General features: G+C 40.6%; 1 protein-coding gene across 1 annotated transcript in view; it reads right to left on the bottom strand.

Moving 5' to 3' along the window:
- Positions 1–19,461, bottom strand: part of dnah9l (dynein, axonemal, heavy polypeptide 9 like) — a 317,674-nt gene that overhangs the window by 157,920 nt on the left and 140,293 nt on the right. Inside the window, 4 exon segments of the mRNA XM_063052593.1 lie at positions 5,398–5,529; positions 5,736–5,886; positions 6,443–6,591; positions 14,841–14,968. Of these exon segments, the coding sequence (XP_062908663.1) occupies positions 5,398–5,529; positions 5,736–5,886; positions 6,443–6,591; positions 14,841–14,968 (560 nt within the window).

Below are 19,461 nucleotides of genomic sequence, written 5' to 3'. Positions count from 1 at the left end.
AACAGTTTAATTCAGGATATAAATTTCAAGCTAAAATTAAACATTTCAAGCACCTTAAATAAATAAGGCCATTCTACTCTATCAAAAGCTTTCTCGGCATCTAAAGAAATAACACACTCAGGAACATTTTGTGAGGGAGTATAAACGATATTTAACAATGTACGAATATTATAAAAAGAGTAACGACCTTTAATAAAACCCGTTTGGTCTTCCGAAATAATAGAAGGAAGTACTTTTTCTAGTCTATTTGCTAATAACTTAGAAAAAACTTTAGAATCAACATTTAATAAAGATATTGGTCTATAAGATGCACATTGAGCAGGGTCTTTATCCTTCTTTAGTATTAGAGAAATTGATGCTCTATTAAAAGATTCAGGAAGTTTACCAAGTTTCAAAGAAGCCTCAAAAACCCTACAGAGCCAAGGAATCAATAAAGAAGCAAAACATTTATAAAATTCAACGGTAAACCCATCAGGGCCAGGAGCTTTCCCCAGATTCATAGAAAAAATAACATTCTTAATCTCATCCATTGTAATGGAAGTATCTAATAAAGAAGACATATCCTGTGAAATCTGAGGGAAGTCTAACTTATCTAAAAAATCATTCATATATTTAGAATCTCGAGGAGACTCTGATTGATATAAAGAAGAATAAAAATCACAAAAGGTTTGATTAATCCCCACATGATCCAGTATCAATCGATCATTTTGGTTATAAATCTGATTGATTTGAGATTTAACATAATTAGATTTCAATTGATTAGCCAGCAGCTTGCCAATTTTGTCACTGTGAACATAAAAGTCACTTCTTGTTTTCTTTAATTGGTTTACAATCGAGGACGAGAGTAGTAAACTGTGTTCCATTTGAAGTTCAGTTCTTTGTTTGTATAACTCCTCAAAAGGAGCCATAACATATTTCTTATGAATTTCTTTAATCTTGTCCACAATTGCCATCTCCTCCTGCTTCTGTTTCTTCCTCAAAGCAACAGAATACGAAATAATCTGACCCCGAATATAGGCTTTAAAAGTGTCCCAAAGAGTGTTAACCGAAATATCTTCTGTATGGTTAATTGTAAAAAAAAGCTCAATCTGTTCATTCATAAAATTAACAAAGTCCGAGTCCTGAAGCAACAGCGAATTAAAACGCCATTGTCTATTGTTTGGTATATTGGCCATAATTTTAATAGAAAGCTTAAGTGGAGCATGATCCGAAATGGTTATAGAATCATAATCACATTTAATCACTGAAGGAATAAGACGAGAATCAATGAAAAAATAATCAATTCTTGAATAGGAATGATGAACATGTGAAAAGAAGGAAAAATCTTTTTCCTGAGGATGCAGAAAACGCCAAATGTCCGTCGACCCAGAATCAGAAAGGAAAAAATTAATCAGATTTGCAGATTTATTAGGTAAAGTCCGTAAAGGAGCCGAACGGTCCAAAGCTGGAGACAAACAGGTATTAAGATCTCCGCCCCAGATCAATGAAAACTCGTTCAAATTCGGAAACTGATCAAACAATGATTTATAAAATTCCGGACAATCCATATTAGGAGCATAAACTTTAACCAAAACTACTTTTTTATTAAATAGTAAACCACTAACCAATAAAAATCTACCATTCGGATCAGAGATAATATCCTGTTGTATAAAAGTAACTGAGGAATCTATAAAAATAGAGACGCCTCGAATCTTAGCATTGGAGTTCGAATGAAATTGTTGACCCTTCCAGAATTTGAAAAAACGTAGTCTGTCCCCCCTCCGTACATGGGTCTCTTGTAAAAATAAAATTTGTGCTTTAAGTCTCCGGAATACTTTAAAAACTTTTTTTCCTTTTAATAGGATGATTAAGACCGTTAGTATTCCAGGAGACAAAATTAATAATAGACTCCATAAATCCTAAAGTCAACCCACAACAAGGAGGATTGACGATAGGCGCGACCCACAAACCCGGAGAGGAAACAGAACATACAAAAGATACCGGGAAAAAGGACGCAACCAGTACTTCAATAATGTATATAGCCCAAAGAGAAACAAACTAAAACGTGAAGCCCCTCCCACCACCCCCCGCCCCAAGACCCCAAGGCAAAATCTAAAGCAGACCCGCCAGAAAGAAGCAAGCGCTAAAACTACCCCCATGACTTCCGGTATACGCTCCCTAAAAAAAACGGTATAAATATGAAAAGGATCAGCTAATTGTAAAACAGTAAAAAAGTAAAAAAAAAGGTAGCTCAATTAAAATACACACAGAACAGAACAAAAGCCGGAAAATATATATTAAAAAAAACCACAACAAACCTCAAACCCATGAATAGACACAGCAACAAGAAAAAATAAGATTATTGACATAAAGTGGTTATAAAAAGCAAAACAGAATAAAATTTAAAAAAACTACAACATTTAAGGCCACACAGGAAATACGTAAGATGACAAAAAGGAAGTAACCACCCAGAATCCCCTGGGAAAAGAAAGAAATGACGCAGTTAAAAAGAAAGTTTAGCAACCATATTAAGAAATCAAAAATAAACTTTTCTGCCCAAATAGGGCACGAAAAAGTTAAAACCAACCAATTCACAGCCTCTGATCAACGGAGATAATTAAAAAAAAAGCAATTAAGATGTTGAAGATGAAAGTTGATCCAGATAACTCTGGGCATCCGATGGAGAATCAAAAAAACGAAGGGCTCCATCTGACATGCGAATCCTTAGACGTGCAGGGTACAGCAGCGCTGGTCTTAAATCCATCTTATAGAATTCCGACATCACGGATCTGTAACGAACCCGTTGGTCCCAGATTGGTTTACTGAAATCTTCCACGAATCGGAACTTAAGATCCGAAAAATCAATGAAACCTTTAGATCGAGCGAATCGAAACAGTCTCTCCTTGTCTTGAAAGTAATGAAAACGTAAGATAACATGCCTAGGTCTATCTGACCTAGACGAGTATGATGGGATTCTGTGAACACGATCCAGAAGCGGTGGTTGGTCAGGAAATACAGTAGGGAATGCATCTTTTAAAAGTTGAGAAAAATACTTCATGGGGTTGTTAGATTCCACAGCTTCCCTCACCCCGATCATTCGTAAATTCTGCCGTCGCATTCTAGATTCCAAGTCAGAGTTTTTAAAAGTCAAAAAGTCAAGTTTCTTCTTCATTACATTAATTGTTTCTTCGATTTTCCCCATCTTAAGCTCACTTTGTTGCGCGAATTTTTGAAGATCAGATATAGCCGACTGATGTTCCGCAATACATGTTTGCATCTTATCAATTAAATCGGCAATTTTCTGGAAATTAGTTGAGATTTCCGTATGAATCAGGTCTTTAACAGGGCCTGCAATTTCCGTACGAATCATCTCCCTAACAGAGGTTGAAATTTCCCTCTGAATTAACTCCGATATAGCATTCAAAGTCACCGGTGATTCAGTCGGGGGGAGATCCGTAGCTTTCGGTTTAACCGGAGGTTTACCATCCTTGCCGTTTTTCCCGTTCTTAGACATAGCAGATCTAAGTATCATCCAGTTGTCGGAGAATTCAGTTTAATTCAAAGTATTGTAAGAATTGATGCCTTAATGGTTAATTAAAGTATAGCTGACCATAGAGAAAAAAAACTCAGAGGTAATGGAGCGAGTCAAGAACGCGACTTCACTCCATGAGCGCTACCGGAAGTCCCGTCATTCTCCATCTTAATGAAGAATTCCACCATATTATGGTCACTCTTACCCAAGGGGCCTTGCATGACAAGATTGCTAACTAACCCTTCCTCATTGCTCAATACCCAGTCTAGAATGGCCTGCTCTCTAGTTGGTTCCTCGACATGTTGGTTCAAAAAACCATCCCGCATACATTCCAAGAAATCCTCTTCCTCAGCACCCTCACCAATTTGGTTCACCCAATCTATATGTAGATTGAAGTCACCCATTATAACTGCTGTTCCTTTATTGCATGCATTTCTAATTTCTTGTTTAATGCCATCCCCAACCTCACTGCTACTGTTAGGTGGCCTGTACACAACTCCCACCAGCGTTTTCTGCCCCTTAGTGTTATGCAGCTCTACCCATATCAATTCCACATCCTCCCGGCTAATGTCCTTCCTTTCTATGCGTTAATCTCCTCTCTAATCAGCAATGCTACCCCACCTCCTTTTCTTTCATGTCTATCCCTCCTGAATATTGAATATCCCTGAATGTTGAGCTCCCATCCTTGGTCACCCTGGAGCCATGTCTCTGTGATCCCAACTATATCATATTCATTAATAACTATCTGCACATTCAATTCATCCACCTTGTTACGAATGCTCCTTGCATTGACACACAAAGCCATCAGGCGCTCTTTTACAACACTCTTAGCCCTTATACATTTATGTTGAAAAGTGGTCCTTTTTGATTTTTGCCCTGGATTTGACTGCCTGCCACTTTTACATTTCACCTTACTACTTTTTGCTTCTAACCTCATTTTACACCCCTCTGTCTCTCTGCATTTGTTCCCATCTCCCTGCCACATTAGTTCAAATCCTCCTGAACAACAGTAGCAAACGCTCCCCCTAGGACATTGGTTCCAGTCCAGCCCAGGTGCAGACCGTCCTGTTTGTACCGGTCCCACCTCCTCCAGAACTGGTTCCAATGCCCCAAAATTTGAATCCCTCCCCCCCCCGCACCATTTTTTAAGCCACGTATTCATCTGATATATCCTCCTATTTCTGACTAGCACGTGGCACTGGTAGCACTGGGCCCCTACGCTGAACACTCCATGGTGACTATTAACCCCGTATCCACCGATATATATACCCACGAGACACCGCGCACTCCAAGCCCTACACAGCCACCATGCTACACTCCCATACCGGGCGCGACGCACACGCACGAGGGATTACCGACGCCTAACGTGCTGGCACCTCAAGTCAGGCCGGAGCCAGCACAACGCTGTCGCTGGTGTAATTACCACTGGTGCTACGGAGATCACAGCGACGGACTGGACCGCCTGATAGACTTGACCTGTAAATATACTTGTTTTAAATATTGTCAGTCACTTCACCCTGCAGGACTCTTTTAAAAAAAAGAGGGGTGAATGTGGTAAATGTGGTAATATGTTGTAACTGGGTTACCTGTCTGGACATGCCCCTCTGCTGACTGCCCCTGTGGCTCCTCCCCTCAGTCCAGGGGCAGACACATAGTTATCTTTGTTAATAATCCTAGCTTGTCAGAATTCTTAGTTAGCTTAAAAGTATGATCTGTAAACCTCAATATTTAAATATCCAGTTTAATTCAAATCACTGATCAATGTTTTAAACATATTTTTTCCTACAGTTTTCTATTTGTTATGACTTGTGAACATTTTACTGAACTGTTCCAATTGAAAAAAAGACAAGTTTCAAATACAAAGAAGAAAATTGTTTGAAACGTACTTGATCTTGTAACAGTGCTCCACCAAAAGCCCAGACACAAGCAAACACAAAGTACATCTCATAGATCTCACGTGGAGTGTCTGGGGGTGTATTTTTGGGCGTTAGTAAGCAGTCTAGCAAAGAACATAAGGTCTGAAAGAGAAGAAAATGTTTAGTGAAACAAAGAAAAATATTAAAACATAAATTTAGACTGGCATGAGCTAAGTAGGCTCCTTCAATTACATAACTTCAACAAAATTTTTAACAATTGAAAGTGGTGATAGTAACTCAAATGCTTCAATAGTCACATCTAATTAAAAACTTAGGAGCAAAAACATAAAAGCAGAAATGCTTTGTACCTGTACGATACTGTTTTCAGGAGTTTGAGTAACAGTTTTGAGATTACCACGCATTTGTTCCAGACAGATAGGAACATACTTCTCAAACAGTATGGTGAGATTTGCCCGTTCTGACTGGGCTTCATGTGTGTCAATCCAGCTAGTGACATACCTACAAGAGAATGAAAAGTGACTGCATATCTGACTAAAAATGCAGGTGACCTCTCTTTACACAGTGGGGGGGGGGGAGGAGAGAATCATGTCCCTAGAAAATGGGCCATATCATGATCTTCTGCAATGCAGAGCCACGTTATCTGAGTATGCGTCAAAAAATTAGAGTTAAAAAAGAGTGATTTGTTTATGTTTTTTTTCACACAAATTCTGTGACAGCAAACTTTATTCCATCTCTCAAACTTCTGGGTCATGATTTGTGAATTTTGTAACAGAGTATTTTTGTAACTCGAAAAGTAAAACAGCTCAAGTATTATAGTGAACAAAAAGTTAAAAGTACTCAAGATGGTGGAATTCTGAAATAAAAACAGAAAATGATGAAAACGTTAGACAGCATCTGTGGAAAAAGCAGAGAATGTTTGAGGTTGAAACTTTGACAAAGGGTCTATAACTTAAACATTAATTCTGACCTTTTCTGGAGATACTGTTTGACCTACTGAATGCTTCGAGTACTTTGTATTAATTCAGAGTACAGTTCAAATCCACAAGCTACTTACGGACTCCACCCTAAATCCTGTGGATTGACGTATGTTATGCCAGCCCTGGACACTGTAGCTGGAGTCGCTGTGTGTAGATGACTGATCTCAAATAATAACCTCATGGATGGAGTCAAGGATACACGCTCATTGCTAGCTAAAGTCAGTACCTAGGAACAGAAAAAATATATTGGATAATGTTAGATTGGCAGTTCAATATCAAGGTACCAATAACAACTTCTTATTTACAATTTAATTTTGCAAAAATATTCCAAGATATTTGACAGCAGCGTTAGCACAAAAACAGATGAAATAGAGTCACTCATGGAGTATCAGGGCAAATGTCCCAAAGCTTAAAAGCATTAAGATTTACATTAAAGAGCAACGTTATAAGCAAGCAAAAGAGCAACATGGAAAGGATTAGGGAGGGAATCTTGCAGTCCATTACTTTGATAGCTGAAGGCACAACTATTATATCTGAGCGACAAACACACAATGCTGGAGGAACTCAGATCAGGCAGCATTATGACCACACGTGCCTTTTGTTTCACAGGAGTTTGGTTAACCCCCTCTGTTCACAGTGATTCAGACTGAAGGGTTCATGATACACCACCCAGATAGGACTGCTGAGTCTTTTATGCTTCATGATCAACTCTTCATGGTGTGCAAATGCAGAGGTGCTGAAACAGTCCTGTTCACCTGGAAGATCTCACGACCAAGTACCACCTGTTTTACCTGCTGCGGGATGTTTCAGCAATTACTTTTATAGCAGTGTACATTCCACCTCAGGCCTAGACAAACTTTGTGAGGTGATCAACAGGCATAAAACAGCACATCCTGATGTCTTCCCCATCATTTTGGGAGATTTTAACCAGGCCGGCTAGATAAAGTCACTAAATAATTTTTATCAACAAATTACCTGCAGCACTTGAGGAACCAACATGTTGGACCACTGTCACACACCATCAAACATGTTCCATGCCCACACTCTGTAAAGTCTGATCACCTGGCTGTAGTTGCACTCCCTGAGTATTGGCAGAGACTGAAGACTGCGGCACCAGTAGTGAGGACCAAGAAGGTACGGACAAGGGAGAAACAGGAGAGTTACAAGACTGCTTTGAATCAGTGGAGTGGACTATATTCAAGGATTCATTTTTGAGTTTGAATAAGTATGCCACAGCTGTCACTGACTTCATTAAAATCAACATGGATGAGTGTGTGCCTCTGGGAATTTACTAGAAAATATCCAGATCAAAAGCCATAGATGAACCAGGAGGCTTGCAGGCAGCCTGCTGAGGGCTGGATCTGTGGCATTCAAATCTGGCAACCCAAGTCTGCACAAGAAAGCCAGGTATGACTTGCGGAGGGCTATTTCAAGAGCAAAGAAACAACTCTGAGCAAGGTTGGAGGTGACATCAGATGCACGTCAACTCTGGCAGTGTTTGCAGGCCATTATTTCCGACTAAGTGAAACCCAACATCATGAATGGCAGTGATGCTTCACTAGCAGATGAGCTCAACGCCTCTTACACTCGCTTTGAAAGGGGGAATAAAACTACAGCAACGAGGATCCTTGCAGCATCCGGTGACCCTGTGATCTCTGTCTCGGAGACCGACATCAAACTGCCTTTCAGGAGAGTGAACCCTCGCGAGATGGCAGGCCCCGATGGCATACCTGGTAAGGTTCTGAAACCTTGTGCCAATCAACTGGCAGGGGTGTTCAAAGACATTTAAAATCTCTCACTACTACAATCAGAAGTTCCCATCTGCTTCAAAAGAGCAACAATTATACCAGTGCCCAAGAAGAGCAGTGTGAGTTGCCTTAACGACTATTGTCCAGAAGCACTCACATCTACGGTGACGAAGTGCTTTGAGAAGCTGGTCATGGCTAAGATCAACTCTTGCCTCAGCAAGGACCTGGACCCACTGCAATTTGCCTATGGCCACAATAGGTCAACAGCAGACACGATCTCAACAGCTTTCCATGGGCCTTGGATCACCTGGACAATTCAAATACTTATGTCAGGATGCTGTTTATTGACTATAACTCTGGGTTTAATACCATTATTCCTACAGTCCAGGTTGAAGAGCTACTGGACCTGGGCTTCTGTACCTCCCTCTGCAATTGGATCCTTGACTTCCCAACGGTAAGACCACAATCTGTGCAGAGTGGCAATAACATTTCCATCTTGCTGACAATCAATACTGGTGCGCCTCAGGGATGTGCTCTTAGCCCACTGCTCTACTCTCTCTATAAACATGACTGTGTGGCTAGGCAGAGATCAAATACCATCTACAAAACTTGCTGATGATACAATCATTGTTGGCAGGGCTTAAGAGGGTGAGCGATATACCAGCCAGTTGATGGTGTTGCAGCAGCAACCTTGCCAGTAAGACAAAAGATGCTGGTGAACGCAGCAGGCCAGGCGGCATCTCTAGGAAGAGGTACAGTCGATGTTTCAGGCCGAGACCCTTCGTCAGGACTAACTGAAAGAAGAGTGAGTAAGAGATTTGAAAGTGGGAGGGGGAGGGGGAGATCCAAAATGATAGGAGAAGACAGGAGGGGGAGGGATGGAGCCAAGAGCTGGACAGTTGATTGGCAAAAGGGATATGAGAGGATCATGGGACAGGAGGTCCAGGGAGAAAGAAAAGGGGAGGGGAACCCAGAGGATAGGCAAGAGGTATAGTGAGAGGGACAGAGGGAGAAAAAGGAGAGAGAGAAAAAGAATGTGTGCATATAAATAAATAACGGATGAGGTACGAGGGGGAGGTGGGTCATTACCAGAAGTTTGAGAAGTCAATGTTCATGCCATCAGGTTGGAGGTTACCCAGACGGAATATAAGGTGTTGTTCCTCCAACCTGAGTGTGGCTTCATCTTGACAGTAGAGGAGGCCGTAGATAGACATATCAGAATGGGAATGGGACATGGAATTAAAATGTGTGGTCACTGGGAGATCCTGCTTTCTCTGGCAGACAGAGCATAGGTGTTCAGCAAAAAGATCTCCCAGTCTGCGTTGGGTCTCGCCAATATATAGAATGCCACATCGGGAGCACTGGACGCAGTATATCACCCCAGCCGACTCACAGGTGAAGTGTCGCCTCACCTGGAAAGACTGTCTGGGGCCCTGAATGGTGGTAAGGGAGGAAGTGTAAGGGCATGTGTAGCACTTGTTCCGCTTACAAGGATAAGTGACAGGAGGGAGATCGGTGGGGAGGGATGAGGGGGACGAATGGACAAGGGAGTCGCGTAGGGAGCGATCCCTGCGGAAAGCCGGGGGGGGGGGGGAGGGAAAGATGTGCTTAGTTGTGGAATCCTGTTGGAGGTGGCGGAAGTTACGGAGAATAACATGTTGGACCCAGAGGCTGGTGGGGTGGTAGGTGAGGGCAAGGGGAAACCTACTCCTAGTGGGGTGGTGGGAGGTTGGAGTGAGAGCAGATGTGCGTGAAACGGGAGAGATGTGTTTGAGAGCAGAGTTGATGGTGGAGGAAGGGAAGCCCCTTTCTTTAAAGGAGGATATCTTCCTTGTCCTGGAATGAAAAGCCTCATCCTGAGAGCAGATGTGGCGGAGACTGAGGAATTGCGAGGAGGGGATGGCATTTTTGCAAGAGACAGGGTGAGAAGAGGAATAGTCCAGATAGCTGTGAGAGTCAGTAAGCTTACAGTAGACATCAGTAGTTAAGCTATCTCCAGAGATAGAGACAGAAAGATCTAGAGAGGGGAGGGAGGTGTCAGAAATGAACCAGGTAAACTCGAGGGCAGGGTGAAAGTTGGAGGCAAAGTTAATGAAGTCAATGAGCTCAGCATGTGTGCAGGAAGCAGCGTCAATGCAGTCATCGATGTAGCGAAGGAAAAGTGGGGGACAGATACCAGAATAGGTTTGGAACATAGATTGTTCCACAAAGCCAACAAAAAGGCAGACATAGCTAGGACCCATACAGGTGCCCATAGCTACACCTTTAGTTTGAAGGAAGTGGGAAGAACCAGAGGAGAAATTATTAAGAGTAAGGACTAATTCCGCTAGACGGAGCAGAGTGGTGGTAGTGGGGAACTGGTTAGGCTGGAATCCAAAAAGAAGCGGAGCATGTTTGCATGTATATTGAATAGATTTTTTAAAATATGCAAAAACAGAAATATTGTATATTTTTTAAAAAGTGAGGTAGTGTCCAAAGCTTCAATGTCCATTTAGGAATTCGATGGCAGAGGGGGAGAAACTGTTCCTGAGTCACTGAGTGTGTGCCTTCAGGCTTCTGTATCTCCTACCTGATGGTAACAGTGAGAAAAGGGCATGCCCTGGGTGCTGGAGGTCCTTAATAATGACCGCTGTCTTTCTGAGACACCGCTCCCTGAAGATATCCTGGGTACTTTGTAGACTAGTACCCAAGATGGAGCTGACGAGATTTACAACCTTCTGCAGTTTCTTTCGGTCCTGTGCAGTAGCCCCTCCATACCAGACAGTGATGCAGCCTGTCAGAATGCTCTCCACAGTACAACTAGAGAAGCACAGAGGAGCGGGGTTGTGACAGGATTCAAAAAGTAAGAATTTTAATTGAAAACAAAGGTGAGAATTTAAAATTCAATAACTAGGTGCAGTTAGTAGGTCAGCAGGCTTGATGGGTGAATGGGATGATATAAGACTGGACACGAGCAGGGAAATTTCAGACCACCTCAAATTAATGCAGCGTAGAATACTAATTGGGGTTGCATTGAACTACTGGCTAAAATTTGAACATAAAATAAAACGCTCATTCCTTCTGAAAATGACGTGCAATGTCATATAAATGATACGGTGGTATATTCCTTATCTTGAGAATCTGGAATTCAATTTTGAATACTTTACTGAAGTTTAATATGCTGGCTTAGATTTGGTTGATTGTTATTTTTCTGCCTTCAGTGTATCCAAGACCTTCACACGCCATCCCACGTGTACAAGTTGATCTTGATTGTTTTTATTTTCCTGCTCATCACAATTGCAATCCTCCAGTTTCCAAAACCCAGTTCAATTGCCACTGCCATTAACCAAAACCATGTGAATGCCCGTCAAAAAAACCTCTGCAACTTCTGCTCGCAAACCATCCCACTCTAACCAATAACCAAGTTCCAGACTTCAATTTACCTAAGTTATGCAACTGGCACAATTGGGATACAATAGGGTCTTTTAAGAGACTCTTGGATAGGTACATGGAGCTTAGATAAATAGAGGGCTATGGGTAACCCTGGAAATTTCTAAGGTAGGGACATGTTCGGCACAATTTTGCGGGCCAAAGGGCCTGTATTGTGCTGTAGGTTTTCTATGTTTCTATGGCAGTGATGAGAACATAGAGTTCAATAAATCTCAAACACAAGGAAATCTGCAGATGCTGGAATTTCAAGCAACACATAAAAATTACTGGTGAACGCAGTAGGCCAGGCGCATCTATAGGAAGAGGTACTGACGAAGGGTCTCGGCCCGAAACATCGACTGTACCTCTTCCTATAGATGCTGCCTGGCCTGCTGCGTTCACCAGCAATTTTTATGTGTGTTAGTTCAATAAATCTGGTAAGTTCCAAATCCTCATTAAATAACCAACTAACTCACTGTGACTCAGGAAGAGGAGAATTAATGTCACCAGGTTGTCTTGGTGCAGAGCAAATATTGGAATATATGATGCCAAAATAATATCCCCTCAGATTTTTTTTCGACAATCACATCTGGATTTCCCTTATCCCAGTCCAGTAATATCCCAGCCCTCCAAGAACTCAGAGCTCATGAAAATCCAGATCTCTAATCATCCTGGCAGAAGCTCTAACTGTCCCGAGCCAGTCTTGCCTGATTATTAACGATACCTTGAAAACTCTGATCATCTCTCTCACCTTAACTCCTACCCAAAACATCACTATTAAATATATCAAATCTTGTTGGTTTTTTGAAACTGGGTTACTTGCATCAGCATTTGACACCCCCTTCAATTATACCAAGGATAACCTCTCTAAAGGACAATAATTAATACGGTAATATATACTTATTTCTAACAGAAACTTGGCTGAAATGACAAAAATGTCGTGATCAATAACAAAAAATTAAACCAGAATATATATATATATATATATATATGATTAGATTATGATCAAAGTTTTCAAAATTGCTGTCCTTCAATCATGATTATGGACATTTTTGTGCCATTTTGTCAGGAATTCGGGTATTTTCTGTACTTTCTAAATTACAACAGGTACCTTAGAATCATAGAAATGTACTGAAGCCCAATGTGTTCATATCAGCCAAGGTTGGAATGACCCGCGTTACTCACTTCTCAGCTTTTGACCTGTAGTCTAGTAGGTGCCCAGAATGTGACCACCGGAAGTACAGTACAGTATATAATCACAGGGACTTCAAAACTTCTTTCTTCTTATTTTCACAATCTTCATCATGGTTTTTGAATAACTCTTGCATTTTATTCACAAGGGAACAACAGAAACCAGCAAATTTAATCCTGGTACAGACAGTGGTTTCCCATGAGAGGAAATCTCATTGACATCACCCAGCTTTTTGTTTTTGGTGTTCAAGGTGTCAGTAAAACAGCAAGAACACAGCACACAAAAGTAGGAACATTAAGTTCAACTTTGCAGGCAGTGGACATTTGAATAATACAGACTGCCAGCTGCAAGATACTCTTCAGCATATTAATTTCATCTTGTTACAAAGATATCTCTGAAATTGTCAAAGGGGCAAGATGGACGAACAAGTTAGGGGAGGGGAAGTGGAAGGGAAGTTCATGATACCATCTACCCTGTTTATGGACACAATGGGAGGAAAGTAACTAGACCTAATTCTTAGAAAATGTACCAAATATATCTTGAGGGAACACTCTGTTTTTGAATATACCTTGATTGCGACTTCAATATTTAAAGTTCATTAATTTTTAAAAATTAAATACCATTCAACTGTTTCAAAACGTCTTTGAGCTTGTTATTTGAAGAGATAACAGCTGAAATGAGGAGCACAGAATGAGCAGTCAGTGGGACTGGGCCTAAGAGAATGCACAGGGTACACGTTAGTCAGTCTTAAACGCACCGTGAGAAAACATATCAGTGCTGGGGATCCTGACAGGCAACCATCAAGCAAATTAAAGAGAGATGGAGCCTGAGATATTCTGGAAGTGACACTGCTTTGCTAGCATTCTGTGGGCACATTTGCAGCTTTCACTTTCAATGAAAATACAAGCACTTTCCACCTTTTGACCATTATCTGAAGAACACTCTCATCTCCTTTCATGAGAGGTGCACTAAGAAAAGAGCATTCATACCACTCCAAGCCATTTTTAAAATACAAAGGGGTTACTTGGTGTGTTTTTGTCAGCATCAGTAATTATGTATCTTTGAAAGGTTTAAATTCATTTGCCCCATGATTTAAATCATATAAACTTGGAGAATGATTTAATGTCAACCATTCTCCTTCAAAAACAACTCTTCTAAGTTCATACCACCAACAATGGTGGTTCAAACAAACCGAGCAAAACCGGCCCACGAACACTACACCTTACTTTGTTTAGACTCTCTTTATGTACAACTTATTTATTTTTGCACATACTTGTAATTTTTATTTTTTGAATTATGTATTGCAATGAACTGCTGTTGCAAAACAAATAATTTTCACGACATATGCCAGTGATATTAAACCTGATTTGGGGGATATTGAAAGGTCATAATACAGAAAACAAGAAAGAAAATACTCTGGATACAAAACCAAATACAGTTCTTTTAATTCGAAGTTCTTTTCAGGACTTAAAAACCTTTATCAATGTTCACAATAAGTTAACAAATATCACTTCCAAAATTAATGTTTTTATTCATTAAGGGTAAAACTAGACTTAAGTTTCTAGGGGTTAAATTGGGAATTTAAGGCACTGAAGCACCAGGCAGGAATTGTACACTACCCTCCATATCAGGCTGTTTTTGCTTAAAAGAGGTGTACAGCCAATGTCTAAAGCCTGTTTCTGAACTCTGCTGCAACAGTAGTTTGCTGGGATAAGCAAGCACCGTATAAACTTAAATGATCAATACTAATTGCAATCAGATCCATTCCTTTTTGACTGTTTCCAAAGTATAATCATTGACACACTCGCCTGCGCCTCCCCGTCCCCACTGACATACACCCAGTGGTTATCTCTTCCTCTCTATTCACAGGGGCAACCTCAAGGTGTATATTTAATTTGCCCTGTCAACGGTCCAGGTACTGACCGCTTCTTGATGCATCTTCTCCTACACTGCCAAATTCAGTACATTGAGGTTTGAGGCTTGCACTTGGATTCGATGGAGGAATAAGGGAATACTGGAGTTGAAAGATTGGAAGGGATGGGGAATATAAACTGTCTAAAGATTCCTTGAGATTGCTATAAACAAACCATAAAAGCAACTAAACCACATACTGTATAATCTACTAACCTTGTTGTCATCCATTACAGTATTGAGTGATTCTATCCACATGGGGTCAATATCTCCATCTAAAACAATCCACTTTGGACCTCTATGAGCAACACCAGGAAGTTCTCTCATGGTCATTGAAAACAAACCTATTGAGAAAAGAAATAAAGGTTTTAAATCACCAGTATTAACTACACTTATTTATATGTCGGAAACCAAAGTCAGGGAGAAAAATATAAGCCTCTTCAGAATGAATTATTCTTCCATAATACAGGACTATTAATTTGGGGCATTTTCACTCCAAAGTCCGATATTCACGACAAAACACTTAATGGGACTAAGCACTCTTACGATCAAAGCTGAATTTACCACACTTCTGGATTATCTGTTCTGAATCGACTGGAGGAGCTTTATAGGCCAGATGGAAACACAGCATTGAAATTGGCTCCAGTGAAAAGTGAGTTAATGCGATCTCAGAGGTGAAATACACACAATTGACAGCAACAACAAGAAAAGGTGCTATGACTATCAATACGAAATGCAAAAAGGTAGGATGAAACGTAATCATTTTAGCTTTGCAAACAGGCCTCACACACATACTCCTCTTATCTGTTCCATCATCAATTACCTCTTAGCAACATTTAGAGCATTTCCTTATCAGACACGGTAGGAACGATGGGAAATCAGAAGTTTGGTTGGGTTGGGAGGGTGGCAGGATCCAAGAACTGTGGCATGCTAACCATCAGTGGGGTTTAGCTCAGTTCCTGCCATCAAGCAGTTACTGAGCAAAGAATATTTCCTTGAGAAAGCCAGAGTTAAAGTTTGTTGTCACATGCACGAGTACAAGTATATGCAGGAACAATGAAAAACTTCCCACAGCAGCACCACAGGCACGTAGCATGAAATAAGACATGTTCACAAGAAAAACATGATTTTACACATTTAGGAAATGCAAATGATGAGAATTTCCTGCCTATACCACAGCTGTCACAAGCTGTAGTACATCTAAGTTGCCTTCATGCATTTCAGAACCCCCCTTTGGGAGTACGGCAGTGGTCTGCAAAACAGAGATCTCTGCCTCTATTTAATCTCCTGTAGTAGCCCTTCTGGTCTGCCTAAAACTTATTGGTCTTCCAGTGGAAGGAGACATCAGCAAGTAAATACTGTTGAATGGTACATTCCAAGAGATAGAGTGCATGCTAAGCAACACAATGATGCTTCAAGTAGCCACCTCAGACTCTCTGTAGGGAAGCACCACAATCTGGGGTCGCACTGCTATTACAGACTGAAAGACTGCACCCTGAAGAACAGACTTTCGGATGCTTCATGGATGCTACAGTTAAGGATGAAAAAATATTTTGGACACATTGTAATTGATTGTATAATGAACATAGATCAAGACAGGTTCTGACCGTATTTACCGTACATATTATGAATAATGTTTATATTTGAAAAAAAAGTTTTCAAAACTATCTTGACAAGACATGCAAAGCAAATGTAGTTCTCACAAATTATTTTGACTGGAGCTGAAATTGAACCAAATTGAACATCAAATACACCAAGGTCTAACTTTTAAAATAATTTCTCCACTGAAGGATTTTAGAAGATGAAGCATCAAAGGAACAATAGCAGCAGAATGAAAAATAAATGAACAAAGTGGAACAAAAGTATTTATTGGAACATTAGGGAAAATCAGAAATTGAGACTAAGTTTAGAATTTGCCCAGTGAGCTTCTCAAGTGCAATAGGCAAGCGTTTTGTGTAATGTTGTTAATTTCTGTAAGATCTAACAAAATTTATGTTTTCTTTTACTAAGAGAACTAATTAAAAATCAAAATGCAGAACAACTATTTGCAGACATAAGCACAAGAAGCCCAAAGATTGTGTGAGATAACGTACTATAGCAGATAAAGCAGGTGGCACATTACCCATTACAGGCAACTTGTGATGGGCAACACACGTTTTGCTAGCAGCTTCTATTTTTTTTATTACAAACATTCTTCTTTTAAGTTTGAAGAAAATTACTAATTATAAAGTATCCATATAAATTGGAAAGAAAATCACCACTTTAATCGCACACCCAAGATACAGTATTTACTAATCTTTGTAACTCTAGACTCTGATACAAAAAGGGTCAGACAAGGCAGAGTTCACACCAGCGAACATTCACCTTATCTCAGAAAAGCAGCTGCAATTAGTCATTAAGAGAATTAGCCTCTTTGTAAGACAACAGCAGTGCGTGCTCAAAAAGTTCATTGGCAGCCTAAAAAAATTAATCCATACTGTGAACTTTTAGCAGTTCTTGTGATGTGCTTCTTTAAAATTGCATTGAATTTCAGAAACTATGTTTATCTTAAAAAAACACAAATTTGCACACAACTGTTGCCTGAAACAAAACACGCTGAGACCCTCACTCTCAATGTACTCTCCCTTTCCATCTCATACTGTCATCTCTTGCTGGGGGAAGGAGGTCCAACTTCACTCAGCAATAAACTTTTGCCTGAATCCTTGACAAGTTATGCCTCCACAGGTATGGACTTGAGCATAAATGAAATCTTTCTCTCTAACTACCCTTTCGTGGCTCCGAGGACCTCTCTCAGATTATCTCACTGCCTGGCTGGTCTATCCTGTTTTCTCCAGTTTAGTTGCTCTGAATCTCATCTCCAGAATTCAACTCCTGTTCACTTTTAACTTCCTTCCACATTTCCACTTGCAGTCGTGTTGCTCTTGAATATCAAGGGTAAGTGACGAGACTGTCTCTTGTTGAATATGGTCATTATCTGACCGTTTCATGGCAGAAGTGAGATTGCCACTTATGCCTGAATGCTGTCGAGGTCAGGGGTGAACTAATGACACATGCAAACATTTTGTTGGCACATGGCATGCAGTGACTCCCCTTGATTATATAAACCCCACCCATAATGAAAAGGTACATAATGATTATCTTTACTGCCAAATGGAGCATCGATTTTTTTCAACCCAAGAGCGGTGAGATGTTTTCAAAGGAAACTGGCTTTTATTTTTTAAATTTTATTTAGACACACAGCATGGAACAGGCCCTTCTGGGCCAATGAGCTGCGCCACCCAGCAACCCATCTATTTAACCACAGCCTAATCATGGGGCAATTTACAATGACCAATTAGCCTACTAACCACTGTGTCTTTGGACTGTGGGATGAAACCAGAGTACCCGGAGGAAACCCACGCTGCCACAAGGAGAACATACAAACTCCTTACAGACGACACCAGAACTGAACTCTGAACTCCAACACCCCAAGCTATTATAGCGTCACGCTAACAGCCCTGCTACGGAGGTTAGCACCAGTAGATGGCTGCGAGAGCTTGTGATGTTGGAAGATACGTTTTGAAATCCTTCTGGTGTGCACATCAATACTTGGATAGTAAACAGTTACAGTATCAGTACTATTCAGAAATTATGTTGTTTTAAATTGTCTTTTAAAAAGCTTAATATTAATAATTTTTGGACATAGTCTCCAAAATGCCTCACTTATTTCAATCTGTCTTCTTTATGCTTTTATTAATAGTAAAACAATGAAAACAAGTAAATAAGCAACAAGACTCAACCTTTTAACTCAAAATAAAAGTGTCTATCATTATTATTTCTAATGTGTTAATCAATGGTAGTCCCTGCTCAAAATTACTATAATGCGAGAGATTTTTTTTGAAGAAGATTATTATCAATTTGGGCGCACACTCTCAAAAATGTTAACCAGCAATGGTCTAAGTGCTGCTGGAGATACGCAAGGATCGCTTCATTTATTTCAGTTGTGAATAGAACTGAACATCGTGCAATAATCTGCACCAATTGATCACTGTAAAGGTCATTGAAAAAGTAGCTGAAGGTTGTTAGACCCAGGATACCAGCTTCAGGAACTCCTACAGTGTCGTCCAGGCAGCTGCGATTGACCCCCAGCATCCACAGTCATACCCATCTGAGAACCTACTTCACTTGACACAGTCAAACAGTGCCTTTATATCAGGAGTTGTCACTTTCACTTACCACCTCACTTCTGGAAAATGTCTCTTTCTCATGTTTCATAAAGGCTCGACGACATTTAAATAAGTGGCTTTCATTAATACAAAATGGGCATCCATAAGCAGATGACTGGAAGTGGTGACATTTCACAGGACTATCAATGTCACCTTCCATAACTTGGCTGATAACCAGCATACATTGTCAGGCTGTAACTTAGCCGGATTAAGTTGATTCACCTGTTCTAGCTGTGTCTAGATGGCCCTGGCACACCTAGAATGAGTCAGAATGTTGTTTTTGGATTTCTGTTCGGTATTGAACACTACTGTCCCAAAGACCTTAGAGAACGGACTCCTACTCCTCCATCTAAATACACTGCTGTGCAACAGTGGTGAACGTCCTAACCAACAGAGCTCAGAAAGTCAGGAAGCACAACCACACTTGCCTCTCCATCATTCTCAACATGGGTAACCCTCCCCCTGCGCCCCCCCCCCGGGCTGTGTGCTGAGCACACTCCTATACTCCCTGCCCACACGCGATTACATGATCAAACATCACGGAAGGCAGAGCGGAGTGACGATGGCACTGAACGGCGGCTCCTTCGCTTTGCATCTTCGGGAACAGCTCTATTTCTATCTTTTTCCCTTTC

The sequence above is a fragment of the Mobula hypostoma genome, chromosome 6 (assembly GCF_963921235.1).
Source record: "Mobula hypostoma chromosome 6, sMobHyp1.1, whole genome shotgun sequence".
Taxonomy (NCBI): Eukaryota; Metazoa; Chordata; class Chondrichthyes; order Myliobatiformes; family Myliobatidae; genus Mobula; species Mobula hypostoma.
This window is presented reverse-complemented; position numbering and strand designations above follow the sequence as displayed.